The sequence below is a fragment of the Crocuta crocuta genome, unplaced genomic scaffold (assembly GCF_008692635.1).
Source record: "Crocuta crocuta isolate KB4526 unplaced genomic scaffold, BGI_CrCroc_1.0 scaffold25, whole genome shotgun sequence".
In the NCBI taxonomy this organism is placed as follows: Eukaryota; Metazoa; Chordata; class Mammalia; order Carnivora; family Hyaenidae; genus Crocuta; species Crocuta crocuta.
The window spans coordinates 16,893,241-16,906,906 of NW_027532015.1; the positions used below are offsets into that span (position 1 = coordinate 16,893,241).

At 39.4% G+C, this 13,666-nt stretch overlaps 2 protein-coding genes across 6 annotated transcripts in view; one reads left to right on the forward strand and one right to left on the reverse strand.

Moving 5' to 3' along the window:
• SLC2A12 (solute carrier family 2 member 12) overlaps positions 1-8,968 on the forward strand; it is a 57,693-nt gene extending 48,725 nt beyond the window's left edge. For 2 of the 3 annotated variants that reach the window (XM_077776146.1, XM_077776145.1), the window contains one exon: positions 6,519-8,968. In XM_077776146.1, coding sequence (XP_077632272.1) covers positions 6,519-6,624 — 106 coding nt within the window. In that variant the 3' untranslated portion in view covers positions 6,625-8,968. The remainder of the gene's footprint in view (positions 1-6,518) is intronic. The other variant, XM_077776148.1, reaches the window with a different exon arrangement.
• Positions 8,969-10,459: 1,491 nt separating this feature from the next.
• The window catches only part of TBPL1 (TATA-box binding protein like 1), a 33,405-nt gene continuing 30,198 nt past the window's right edge, over positions 10,460-13,666 (reverse strand). For all 3 annotated transcript variants that reach the window (XM_077776151.1, XM_077776149.1, XM_077776150.1), the window contains 3 exons: positions 12,888-12,991; positions 12,698-12,792; positions 10,460-10,996 (listed from right to left, as the gene is read on the reverse strand). In XM_077776151.1, coding sequence (XP_077632277.1) covers positions 10,917-10,996; positions 12,698-12,792; positions 12,888-12,991 — 279 coding nt within the window. In that variant the 3' untranslated portion in view covers positions 10,460-10,916. The remainder of the gene's footprint in view (positions 10,997-12,697; positions 12,793-12,887; positions 12,992-13,666) is intronic.

Below are 13,666 nucleotides of genomic sequence, written 5' to 3' on the forward strand. Positions count from 1 at the left end.
GCCCGCGCTTTGGTTTAGCTCGAAGAAGCAGGTTGGTTGGCAAAGGCTTTTCACATGAAGGTGTAAGCAGCCTGAATTGTGTAGACTGACCAAAGTATGTATGCTAAACAAGGTTCCCTGGAGGGAAATGTCAGCAACAAAAATAAAAAGACAAAATACATAATGTTTCTCCAACTAGCTAAGTAAATGCGGGACAGCAGAAAGCCCAGGGAACTTGTTGGAATGCAGAAGCTTAAGTGAGCTTAGAGAGTGAGGAAGCACCCTGTTGTGTTAAGCAGGTTGTCACAAACTTAGGAGTTTATGAAAAAAAAAAAAGAACTGTTTTTTGTCACCATGGAAAGAGATAGTCCTGACATGTATGTCCCAATGATTTTCTAAAGAATAAGAAGGGGAATAATTTATAAGGTCAAATTAACCTCGAAGTTGATCCTATATATTGCTTAACATTTTTCTTTCTCATCTTCGGAGTTCGATTCCTTTACTTCCCATTTCTGCAAGGCTGAGAAAACAAATATTCTCCCAAGGTTGTTAAGTTTCTAATAAAATAAACAGTGACTCAGCTGAGAGGTCAGAAAAGATTTTAGCAATAATGTAATTTGAAAGGATTTTATTTTGAACTTCTGCCCTGCCAGCTACAAACTCAAAACGGGATGTTTGCCATATTTGCTATTTCAGCTGTGACTTTGATGCTTTTCCTCCGTTCAAGTGGAAACAAATAGAGAAAATTAACGAGCTAACGTTTCAGAAATATTTTTAGTTCTGAGGCTTAGGTTATTTTTCACTTCCAGGAGTCTATTATATGTGGTCATTGCTTCATTCATTCACCCAAATTCACTTATTCGATGAATATTTCCTGAGCATCTAATCCATGCCAGGCACTCTTCTAGGTGCTACGGCAACATTACTCAATGACCAAATATGCCATGAGTATTAAAACGTACCAATACAATAGCCCCTTAATCAGGGGGCTAGTTTTTTTTTTTTTTAAGTTTATTTATTTTGAGAGAGAGGGAGCGAGTGTGGGGGAGGGGCAGAGGAAGAGCGAGAGAGAGAATCCCAAGTAGGCTCCCTGTTGTCAGTGTGGAGCCCAATGTGAGGCTCAATATCACGAACCTCAAGATCATGACCTGAGCCAAAATCAAGAGTCAAGAGTCAGATGCTCAACCTACTGAGCCACCCAGGCGCCTCAGGGGGCTCTTTTTGATCGCGTGATCTGAGAAGGTTATTCTGAGAGGCAACATTTAAGATAAAATCTATATGATAATAAAGGAACCAACAAAGATAGGGTGAAGAAGAATTTGGGCAGAGAGAACAGTTAGTGCAAAGGCTAATCTGAAATGCACTTGACCTGTTCCAGAAACAGCAAGAAGTCCAGGAAGCTGGAGTCTGTGTGAGATTAGTCAGAAAGTCAGTAGAGACTAGCGTACAGAGCTCTGCAGGCCCAGCGAGTTTGGATTTCATTCTAAGTGCAATAGGAAGCAACTAAAATATTTTAAGCAGGGAGTGACATGATCTGATTTACATTTTGAGGCATGCCAAGTAAGCCTCTGCAGTCACACAGCTGAAAGTGGCTGAGAAAGCACACAAGCGCAGGGTTGGGTTTTTCTCATTTTAAATCATGATCATCGACCTCAAGTGGCCTTCAGTGCTGCCTGGCCATCGCACATGTCCCTGGCCCATTAACTGCTTGCCTGCTAGACAACTGCTCCATACGGCCTTCTTTCTCTGGAAATCTCCCTTCTTCCGTAGCCCTGTTCACTCCCACTGATGGCCTTGTCTCTGACTTTACTGAGAAAAATGGACACAATCAGAAGGGAACTTCCATAATCTTGCACATAAGTGTTTGTATCCAAATACACTACCATCTCACTGGGTTTTCTCTGGTGGCCTCAGTATTCCTGTATGAGGCCAACCACTTCATGCTCTCCTCCATGCCTTTTCCAGAACATCCTCTGACAGTTATCTCTGCTCACCCATGCATCCTGCCCATTGTACCTCTCCCTTTATCTTGACTTCTCACCAGCATGGAAACCCTGTGTAATTTTTCCCAATCTTAAAAAAAAACAAAAAACAAAAACGGCCTTGGGGCGCCTGGGTGGCTCAGTCGGTTGAGCACCTGGCTTCGGCTCAGGTCATGATCTCACAATTGGAGGGTTCAAGCCTTGCGTCGGGCTCTGTGCTGACAGCTAGCTCAGTGTCTCCTTCTCTCTATGACTCTCCCCTGCTGCTCATGCTCTCTCTCTCTCTCTCTCTCTCTCTCAAAAATAAATAGTACATTAAAAAAATTTTAAATGGCCTTGATTCCATTTTTCTCTTTAGCTTTTGCTGTTTTTCTGCTACCATTTATAGCAAATTCTAGCATATTCATTGTCAACTCCTCTTTTCCCATTCTCTTATGAACCTGCTCCAATAAGCTTCTATGGCCACCACTCTGCTGAAATTGCTCTTTGTAACGTACCAGTTACCTCTCCATTGCTAAAGCCACTGGTCAGTTCTCAGTCTTCATCTTAATGGCTACCATGGTGACCATCCCTAGAATTGGACCGAGGTGAGCTCTCCATTGCTAAAGCCACTGGTCAGTTCTCAGTCTTCATCTTAATGGCTACCATGGTGACCATCCCTAGAATTGGACCGAGGTGAGCATGCCTTCCTTCCTGAAATACTTGCTTCACTGCCTTTGAGGACCCAGTGACTGGTTGTCTCCTGTCAGTCACCCCTTCAGCATCCTCTACTGGTTCCGTCTTATCTTCCCACTATCTTAAAGCTTTCATTCCCCAAGGCTTAGTTCTTAGAGCACTTCTCTATCAGCCTCACTGGTTTATTGATCTCAGATAAAGTTACTGAATGAATAAATGAATGAATGAATGGATATAAGAGTGAGGCAATGAAGTAGTCAAGATGATACTTAAATGTTAAGAAACAACATGGATGGCAAGTTAGGGCAGCCAGGAGGACTAGGTTTCAGGGATGGAGAGATTCCAGAGTACTGTTTTAGGTATATTCATTTTGAGATGACCATTAGGCAATAGATAGATGTATTATTAGTCAGCTGCAGGATATATAATAAGTCTGAAAGGCACTCAGGGATAGGGTCAGATTGGGGTGGTATGTAGTTTGTAGGTGGTATTTAAGTTGTGGACCAGATGAAATCTAGTCAGAGAGCAGTGAGAGGGAAATGAGGTCCAGAACCAAGCCCTAGGTTAATTCAACATTTAGAGATCAAACAGAAGAGAGGGAGTATCCAAAAAGACTGAAAAGGAACCGAAAGTGAGTCTGGAGGAAAGCCAGGAGACCATGGGATCACCGATGCCAAAAAAAAGTGTTCTGGGAAGATGGGACCAGATGGTGCTGAAAGCTGCTGAGAGGTCAAGTACAAAGAGTGAGGTGACCGCAGGCTTGTCAGGCAGTCTCAGTGGAGTGACAGTACAGAAAAACCGTTTGAGGCTTGAGAAGGGACCAGACGTTCATGAAGTGAGAAAATCAGCTACATCCTTCTGTCCAGTTTTGCTACGAAGGGAAGCAAGCAGGATGGTCTTAACATAGACTGTCATGACCACTCGCCCTGTGGATGCTCTGCGTCCCAGCTCGCTTTCTCAAGGACCAGCACCTCAACAAATCTTTGCCACACCAGGGCCTGCAATCCACTGAGTAGCCATCACCATGTCCTCGCTTCCCCCGCTCAGACTCCACGGACCACCACCACACCCTATCCCCTGCCTGCTCTTCCTCCAACATTTAGGGGAAAACCAACTCTGATGAAACCATTCCTTAACTTATTTTATCCCCGCATCCAAAGGGCTACATGTGGCCGAAGAAAACACACAACTGCGCTGACAAGACTGATTATAAATTTATGAACACAAATCTCAAGTAGGTCTTCAGGCAAGTGGAGAGTTGATTTCCCTTCTCTCCAAGTGGATTACTTTACACTCTATACTCTTTCCTCAAGCCTCGAACATTCTTCCCACTTCCTCTCTGCCGCTGATCTTGCCTTTTTAGATCACTGACAAAACAGAAATGAAGAGACCAACTCATCCTCCATGCCATCTACTAAATTACCTACATGTATGCCCATATCTTCTGTCTATGCCAGCTCTACCCTTTATGAACCGAATGCCATCAACCTCCCCCTTCTGTGAGGTTATCATCACACACACACAGAGCTGCATATTTACCAAAATAAACAATATACCTCTCATGACTTCAAGCTCCCTCCAGGAACCAACCCCTTTCCTGCCTACTTTTCAGTTCTCAAGTACACTAAAACCTTGTATGGCAAGTAGCTTGTTCTGCGAGTGTTCTGCAAGACAAGCAAACATTCCTAATACATTTTAACTTGATATATGAGCAACGTCTTGCAATACGAGTATCACGTGATGCCAAATGTCACATGATCACAACTGAGCCAGTGGTTCTTGAAATTTGCATTCATAATCAAGTGCTTTGTTTTACAAGCATGTTTGTGGAACGAATTATGCTCTCAAACCAAGGTTCTACTGTGCTCTGTATTGTCTCTATGTCCTCACCTTCCATTCTTTCTTGAACTTACACCACGCAGACTTGCTCATGTTCTTAACTCCGAAGGCTACTTAGGACTTGCAAGTTATCAAACCTTAGGGACAGTTCTCAGTCCCTGTTACTTGACTTTCCGGAAGCACTTGTGCAGTTCCTCATGCTCCCTATCTGCAAATGCTTGTTTTCACTTGTCTTCTGGAATATCACCCTTCCCTATTTTCCTCCTACCTGAATTAGTCGCTTCTTGGTCTCCTTTGCTTCCTTCCTCTCCTCCTCCTCCTCCTCCTCCTCTTTGCCTTTAAAAACAGTAGTGCCCAGGACTCAGTCCTTAGATCTATATCTACATTTACTTCTTATATCCCTAAGGTATTATATTCCATCCATAAAGTGATGACTCCCACATGTCTGTCTCCAGGTTTTGACCTATTACCTGACTTTCAAATTTCCAAATCTAACTGCTTACTTAACATCTTTGGATGGAATATCTAATAGGCATCTCTAGCTTAACATCACCTACACAGAACTCTTGATTTTCAGTCCCACTCACCCACATGCACGCACATTCTTCCATAAGCCTTCTGCCTGGGGGTTGTGGGGAGGGGCTCCTCAAGACAGATGCTTAGGATTCATCCACAATAATCACTATGCCCCACATCCATACTAATCACTAAGTCTCCTTAATTCTGTTAACAAGACATACCACGAATCTGACACCTTCTGCCAGTACCATTCTGAGTTCCAGCCACCATCTTTCACCTGGACTAGACTAACCTCCGCACTGGTCTTCCAGCCCTGGCCCTCTACAGTCTGTCCTCCACAGGGCAGTTGGATTGATCTTTTACAAATGTCATTCCTCAGCTCAAAATCCTATGGTTCAAATTACATTTCAAATAAAATGCAAACTTCTGACTATGGCCGCCACCTATCTGTCCAGCCTCATCTTGTCATTCGTATACTCGCCACGCTCTGATCCATAAGCATCGTGCTTCCAATGCTTACATGGTTCCTTTCTTGTTAGTTTCTGATCAAATGTCACCTCTTTAGAGCTATGCCAGCAGGATAATCACCTCTCACCCAACTACTTTCATTCTTTTCCTTTCCATTTGCTTTTCTCATTAGCACTTTTACTACTTGAAATTATATGCTTATGTGCCTATCTCCTTTATTAAAATGTAAGCTCCTTGAAAGCAGGAGTCTATATCCACTGTATCTTCAGTACCCACCATAGTACCAGGTGCATAGTGGCTACTTAAGTAACTGGTTAAATTACAGGAAAAGATCTTGGAAAGAGGAGGTTCAAAGGTGGCTTTGTTTCTTTTTTAATCATTTTTTTAAGTTTATTTACTTTTGAGAGAGAGAAGTGGGGAGGCAGAAAGTGAGACAGAAGATCTAAAGCAGGCTCTGCGCTGACAGCAGAGAGCCTGATGCAGGGCTTGAATTTATGAACTGTGAGATCGTGATCTGAGCCATAGTCGGATGCTGAATCGACTGAACCACCCAGGGAACCCTTTATTTCATTTTTAAATAAGCATAAAATACTAGAAAATATTTTTATCCTGGCAAGAATAATCCTGTAGAAAAAAATTATTAATGCAGAATCAAGGGGATAGTGCAGAAGGCAGACAATGTAGATATACATATAGGCGTATTAATAGAGTTTGAGAAGTGGAGGAAAATAAACTAGGATCCGGGATGTTATCTCCAGTAGTTCTATGTAATACAATCCTTGGACTCTGCAGGTAGGAATGCCTTGATTGTGTTCTGAGAAGTCGCCCTCCCCACTTTACCCTTTGCATGAGATTGACCAAAGTTCTGCGGTATACTGAATTTCAGGATCCATCAAAGTTTTACAATGAAAATGTCTTTTTTTTTTTTTTTTTGCTTAGCTAAAACATTAGAGCCCCAGAATGATTTAAAAAAATAACAGCCTACACCCTTCCCACACTCCCCCCAGTACTATAAACTAAGAATGACATTTTCATTAGTGCCTCTTTCTCTTTCAGGAACTTTGTGAAAAACAACATTTGTTTTATGAGTCATCATCAAGAGGAATTAGTGCCAAAACAGCTTCAAAAAAGAAAACCTCCAGGAGCAGCTCTGGGGGTGTAAAAAGCTGTGTGGTAGCGGACAAGCAAGGCAGCCTTCTCCAGAGATCTGATGGCCTCAAATCTTACAAATGGTGATAAAGTATAAGAACAATTAGAAGAGTGTCTTTGTACCAATACATATTGGCCACTCCCCTGTTTCCTTAGTGTCATGGAGCTAGTTTTAGAGGGACACCCTAAAATTATAAAGACAACCTTTAACGTCCACCTCTCAAAAGGTAAATGAGGTACAAGATGCCAAGTGATCTCTTACTCTGAGTAGGATACTAGGTGAAAAAAATACTCGCTGGTTCAATGCTTTCCACCTTTTTCACAGAGCAACCTTTGAAAAACTATGAACTAGTAATGCGATCAACTTCTGCCTTAAGGTATGTACATACAGAGGCCAGTTGTAGCTTTATTATCCAGACACGAGTGGCCTGAACACGAGCTTACAGGTTTTTTTGCCCACAATGATAGTACTTGCACTGGGTCTTCTGTACAAAAGAACCAGGACATCATGTGGACAATTGCACCTATGTTCTAGATTAGGTTAGGATCCTGGCTAGGATTTCAGTGATAATTCCTAATTATAGTTCAACAAGTACAAAGATTATGCAGCTTATTTTGTGAATTATGAACAGTGTAATGCAAAATACTCTTTTATAAATTTTATGTATTATAAAATATTAAAAGAAACAATTCTGCAATAGTTGATTAAAAGGACACTTTTCCATCCATTTAAAAAAATATGAATAGAAAAGACAATTTTAAAATCCTGGGACCATATACACTTAGTAGTAACTGTTAGTAAAACATTAGGAAAGGAATCAGGCCATTAGATTATTTATCCAAACCTCTAATTGATTAGGTTTGAGTTATTCAGTCAAGCTTATAAAACTCTCTCCTTGTAAGGCTTTCATGATGACTTAATCCATAGTTTCCTGCCACTCTTTGCACTCCTCAGGAATATCACTACCTCAGGTTATGGCTATCATTGATGCTGACTTTCAGATGACGGCAGATGTAGACATCAGGACGATTCCTTCACTGTGTTCTCTATGATGAAACAGAGGCCATCAGCTGTACCAGAGACCTGGGCTCTTACCCACACAGCAATGAATTGCTCTCTTCTGCATTTCTCCAGTTTGAATATTAGGACTTGGTGGGGCATTTTACCAATTTGGATATGACGACAGAAAATCTACAATAAAGAATCTTGACCCACTTAAGGAGTAACCCATTAAATTATTATTATAAGCTACAGGAGGCACACAGAAACGTAAAGCATGAATAACCGAACTTGAGAAAGAGTAACAGATTATGACTGGCCTAAAGAAAAGAGAATCCTAAGAGCCAAAACCCTTTGTTATTTAGGTTGGGATTTTCCTACTGGCCCCTAACAAACTGCCCCAGTTTGACAGAAGGGTATATAGCCTAGTAACTCCCCTATAACAAAACGGAGAGACTACCAATCTATGTAATTAACAGTGAAACTGTACTAGGAGAGACTCCGGAGAATAACTACAAGTCCTGATTCTGAAATGCATCACATAATGAAAATTGGCAGGGAAAGTTATGAAGAAGGAGATTTGAGATCTTACTTCTACCACAGCACATTGCCCATGCGAGTTAGAGCATGTTTTTCATTTCGTATTTTGGAAGGAGAAGGAAAAATGTGTTCTGTAGAGGATCAATTTAAGAAATTTATTATGAATCTTCAGTGGAATTATATGTTGAGATTTTTTTTTTAAAGTCAAGACAGGTAATTGATATGAATTTTTTTCTTTGCCAAGCATCACAGATTGTAAGATATTTAACAAAACTGTTACACGTTTCCTTCAAAGTATATACATTAGCTATTTGTTTTTAGCCATTCATCATAAATGGGTAGGAAATTGTTCATAAATTTAGGTGGTTTATCACTGGTCATTTCAACATCAGTATCTTAAACGCTCTTACATGTTTCTTTTATTATCCCGAGTCTGTGACTGAATAATTCAGTCTTCAAATTTTTACCCAATATGCCCCCAATCAGAGCTTTTTGGTTTTCAAAAATAAAAAAGGGGGAATACTTATAATTTGTATGTATATATTCACAGTTTTTATTTATAAAAAAAAAAAAACGTACAGCACTTGGGAGGAGCCAGCAGAAGACATCAGATGAGCCCATTCCTACCAGCTTTGTTAAGTGCAGCGGGTCAGCCAGGACACTTTGCTGGGAGATGCGCACAGCAGCCTTGAAACCTGAACTGGATAGATTGTCTTTCTTCCTCTTTTCTGACAAAGCGTTTGATGAGCTACTGATCCACTTACTTTTCAAGTCACTCAAATATTGAAAGTATTACAACATCTGGATCTGCACATTGGCCATATAGTCATGTTTTTTTCCCTCTTTTCTACATTTCTTGTGTGTGTGTGTGTGTGTGTGTGTGTGTGTGTGTGAACATTACAAAACAGGTCACTTATCACTGTAAATTAAAGCTAAGTGGAAAATCTCAGTTTTTAAAACAGTCTGTCCAGAGCCTGTGACTTCTTCACTGAACTGTATCCTCTATATATTTTATGAGATCTACCTATCCTACTGGAGTGTACATGAAGCAGATACACACAATGTAAAGAAGAGAGAGAGAGGGAAAGAGAGGGGGTGAAGTTTGAAAAACCACAATTAAATCTTTCACAAGAAAGAAAATATAAGTTAGCCTTTGCCCCCCATTTAAGAGTGAGAGGCTCGGTAGGGAAAGACATCGAGAAGAAAGGAGATAAAAATAAATCTAAAATAATGTATATTGTTCAGTGCAGTAAATTCAGTGAGGTTTGGAAGACGTTATAAGATGGTAAGGAAAATGTACTCGAATATGGAGGTTGAGATGTTGCAATTTTTCATGAAGCTTTCAAAACATTCTGGAAATTCAGGTTTTAGTGGAAGATTGTGTTGGAATACTGCCTCTGGTTAAGATTCTACTGAGAAGCTAACTGGACCCTCCTCCACTCAGCTTTATTTCTAATTGACATCATTATTGGGTCTACTAAACTCCAAACCCCAGCCGTGGAGCCCAAGTGCAGCTCGATCGTGCATGACCATTCCAGGGCTCACACGGGTGAGCCAGAGACCAATGTTTCACAAACGCATATTTATTGTCAGTTTAAGAGGAGCAATCCCATATACTGAGTAGTCAGTCACTCTTCAGCTCCATTAAATAAGACACAGCAAGGGGAAAAACATATCTTGCAAAATGGCTTTCAAGTTCAAGTTGAACTATATTATAATTATACTGTGGCACAGAGGCAGCTTGTGGGCACTTCTTGTTAAAACAGCACAATGTATCAACTTCTGACAAGACTCTTAGTATAGCCTTGAACACCAACCTAAGATTACTACTTTCCTACAACTAGAGTTGAGTCTTACCAGAATCACAAAAGTACATATGAGGTACAACCCATCAGAGCTTCTTTCTCACATCCATCTCATAGGTAAGAGGTTTTGCTTTTTTAAAACTACAATTTTGTAACTTTTAAAAGATATGTAACATGTTCTATCATATTAAATTAGCAACATAAAACATTATGCTTAATCTATAAAGTTCTACTCCGGTTCATTCCCTAGAATTTATATACATATTTTTATTTCTAATCTGCGAGGAAAAAATGCCTATTTGATATTTGGTAACAGAGCATTAAAAGATACTATACACACGCGGCATATATATATTTACAAAATACACTTCAAAAAGAAGCCAACACACTTTTAGGAAAAGTCTAAGCTTGCATAGATTAAAAAGAAAAAAGGAATTGTGAATACAATTTTTGTTAAAATAGAAAATGGGGAATAAAAGTTACAGAATGGATATGAAGAGAGATCTTTTCCAAACTTTTATTTGTGCACATTCAATTGAAAAAGATAACTTTTACAGGTTCTTTGGTGCCCATATTCAGCATACAAAAATGTGAAAGACTATTCACAAATAAAGCACATTAGCTCAAACTGGAAAAAAAAATAATGACAACAACAGAACAGTTTAAGGTAGTGCACACTGTGACAGCTCTGCTTACGGGGACATGAGAATTACTGCGAAAATAAATAGAATGTCCTTTTGTAAAAGCAGCAATGTCATGTCTTGTAAACTTCCTTTTTATATTACAGCAAGGTCTGAAATAAAATCCAAAGGGCCTGGAGCTTACACACGTAGCCGTGAATGAATAAAAGAGTCTATTTCCTCAATTACTGTTGGTCCAGTTTTGCTTCTGTTTTGAGTCCAATGTGCAGCAGGTTTTAAAAGGTGCTCAGTTAGGGATTCTAACCAATTAAGCGATGAATTATAAAATTTCTTTCCTGCTTTCAAACACAAATGGGTAAATCTGTTCCACAGCAGTAGCAACAGCCTTTACGTTGGGCCCTGTACCAAACACAACAGAGGAAGGGGTGAGAAGAGCGCCAGGAACGCGGATTTCCCAGAACTGAAAATATTCACACGGTTTAGAATATGGGGTTGTTTTTAAAAAGATCTACACTTTACATAATTAGACAGTCACAGCAAAATCCAACAGAATACAATTTTTTTCTGAACAATTAGAGGAAATCTGAAACACAAAATGATGTGATTCATCTTGTTTCAGGGCCCCAGGGTGAAGATGGTGTATATAAAAATCACACACAGACTACTGTGACACAGCAAGGGGAAGTTAAGCACGGTTAGATACTGAGTAAAGGCAGGAATGATAAATGGAGTGGACATTTTGGTCACTATCCTTTTGGTCACTGGAGTCTGGCTTTTGGTTAGGCCACCTCTGGTGCTCACAGGAGTACTGAGGAACCCAGTAAAAGTACAACAAAGCTGCTTCCAAGTACTGGGAGATCAGAGAGCTGTTACAAACTAAATGGTCTATAAGGCCCCACAGATTAGTACTCACTACCCTCTCCCCACCATGTTTATTACTAATCTGGCCATTCATCTGCACAGCTTGCTCAGTGAATAGGGAAGCGCATACATGCGCGTGCACGCACGCACGCACACACACACGGGAATGAGGTGACGCTACATATGAATTAATACATATAATGTTAGGAATAACTAGCTTTTAAAAAATTTAATCTTTCATTTAAATAGCTAAAAAGAAACATTAAAAGAAGATATTTTCATAAAACATTTTAATAAAAATGGTTTCACTAATGTACACTTAACTCTTCTGAAAGATCTTAAAAACATACATATTGTACCCACTGTGAACTCTCTGAAGGTACTGACCACGTGTTATCAGGGTCTGCTCCTTCCTGATTCCTTCTCCAACAGAGGATAGTGCTTTGTGTATGGGAACCACTCACTACCTGTTCACTAACATTTCATAGGATGTTCCCGATGTAAATATATAATGTATACTAACTAACCCAACTGTCTTCAGTTTGTTATGTTGTTAAGCTACCTATTAACTCAAATATAGATTTTACCTATGCATCATAAACTCTAAATTAATAGGGACTTATCCACAGACCTTGGGGCTCCGCAGAAGCCTACGCTCCAAAATGTAAAAAGACAGTTGAAAGAAGGGAAGAGATGGATTTGTTCCCGTTCCATTTTAAGATTCAGGCATGACCCTGGCAGTAGGCTTTAAAAGTCTCCAAGGAAGATGTGAAAACCCATAGAATGAGTCAAAACTAAAACTTATTTGTTCAGGGTCTAAAGGTGTCAAGAATGTGTATTTTCTGTTAAGGACTAAAGGAATAAAAAGAAAAATTCAAGGACACCAAAGAAATTTTCCTGAACTCAATTTAGTCAAAGGTTGGGCCTAACTCCTAAGTGATGTCTCCGTACAATTTACAAGCACAGTGCTGTTAAAAACCGTCCTGTGTGCTACTGCTGTCCTTTGACATCCATGCCTGGTCTTTGAAACCACCTCTTCCAAATACTCAGGATTCAAAAGATATATAACAAAATACACGTAAGACATGATAAATCATGATACGTGACAGGTACCCATCTATATGAATATTTTGCTTATGTAAAACCTCGATGAAGTTTACGAAATGAAATTCTCTTGGAGCGCCTGTGTGGCTCAGTGGGTTAAGTGTCTGACTCACTTGGTTTCAAATTATAAAATACCTGTTACTGTGATACTTCCTGTTGAAAAGATCTGTAACGTAGCTCTTAGAGATTTTATCCGATAGCACACAGCAGGATGAAGTTCAGGTTCGTAACTATCCAAAAAGACAAATCACAATTAGTATAAATATTTATAGGCTGACAAGCAATTACAAATTTAGTAAGCTGTCTTGATTCTTCGAAGACCTACCTGGCATGAGGTCTATTGTTCTTTGTGAATTCTGGCAAACGGATTTCAAAGGGCATATTACACACTGCCAAAACGTTAACGACCTTAAAATCTGTAAATATTACCTTCAGGAGAGAAGCACAACTCAATGAATTATTTTGAAACAAAAAAAATTGCTCATCAGAAAAAAAACTGTACATCAGGGCAACTATAAATAACTGTTTCCTTAAAAATAAACGCAAACAAGAAAGAACAACATATGAAGAACTGATATGTAGTATTTTAATTATCAGTGACTTCTTACTACCATTACAGGTGACCCTTGAACCACACAGGGATTAGTGCCCTCTGCCAGTCAAAAGTCCACGAATAACTTCTGACCCCCCAAAAACTACTCATAAATAGCCTACTATTGACTGGAAGCCTTACCCATAACATAAATAGTCGATTAACACATATTTTGTATACATATTATATACTGTATTCTTACAATAAAACTAGAGAAAAGAAAATGTTATTAAGAAAATCATAAGAGAAAGTCCATTTATAGCACTGTACTATATTTATCAAAAAATATCTGTATGTAAGTGGATCTGCACAGTTCAAACCTGTGTTGTTCAAGGGTCAACTGTAATTAAAGAAAAAGGTCAAAAACTTCATCAAAAAGGTAAATAAAACCCGAGATATTTGCATGATTAAAACATCTGGGTCTTTTGAATCTTATGTTTTATTTCTTTAAACTTTAAGTGGGATATTTAAACTACTGGGATAGGAGAAAGAATAGTGATTTAAAAAATTAG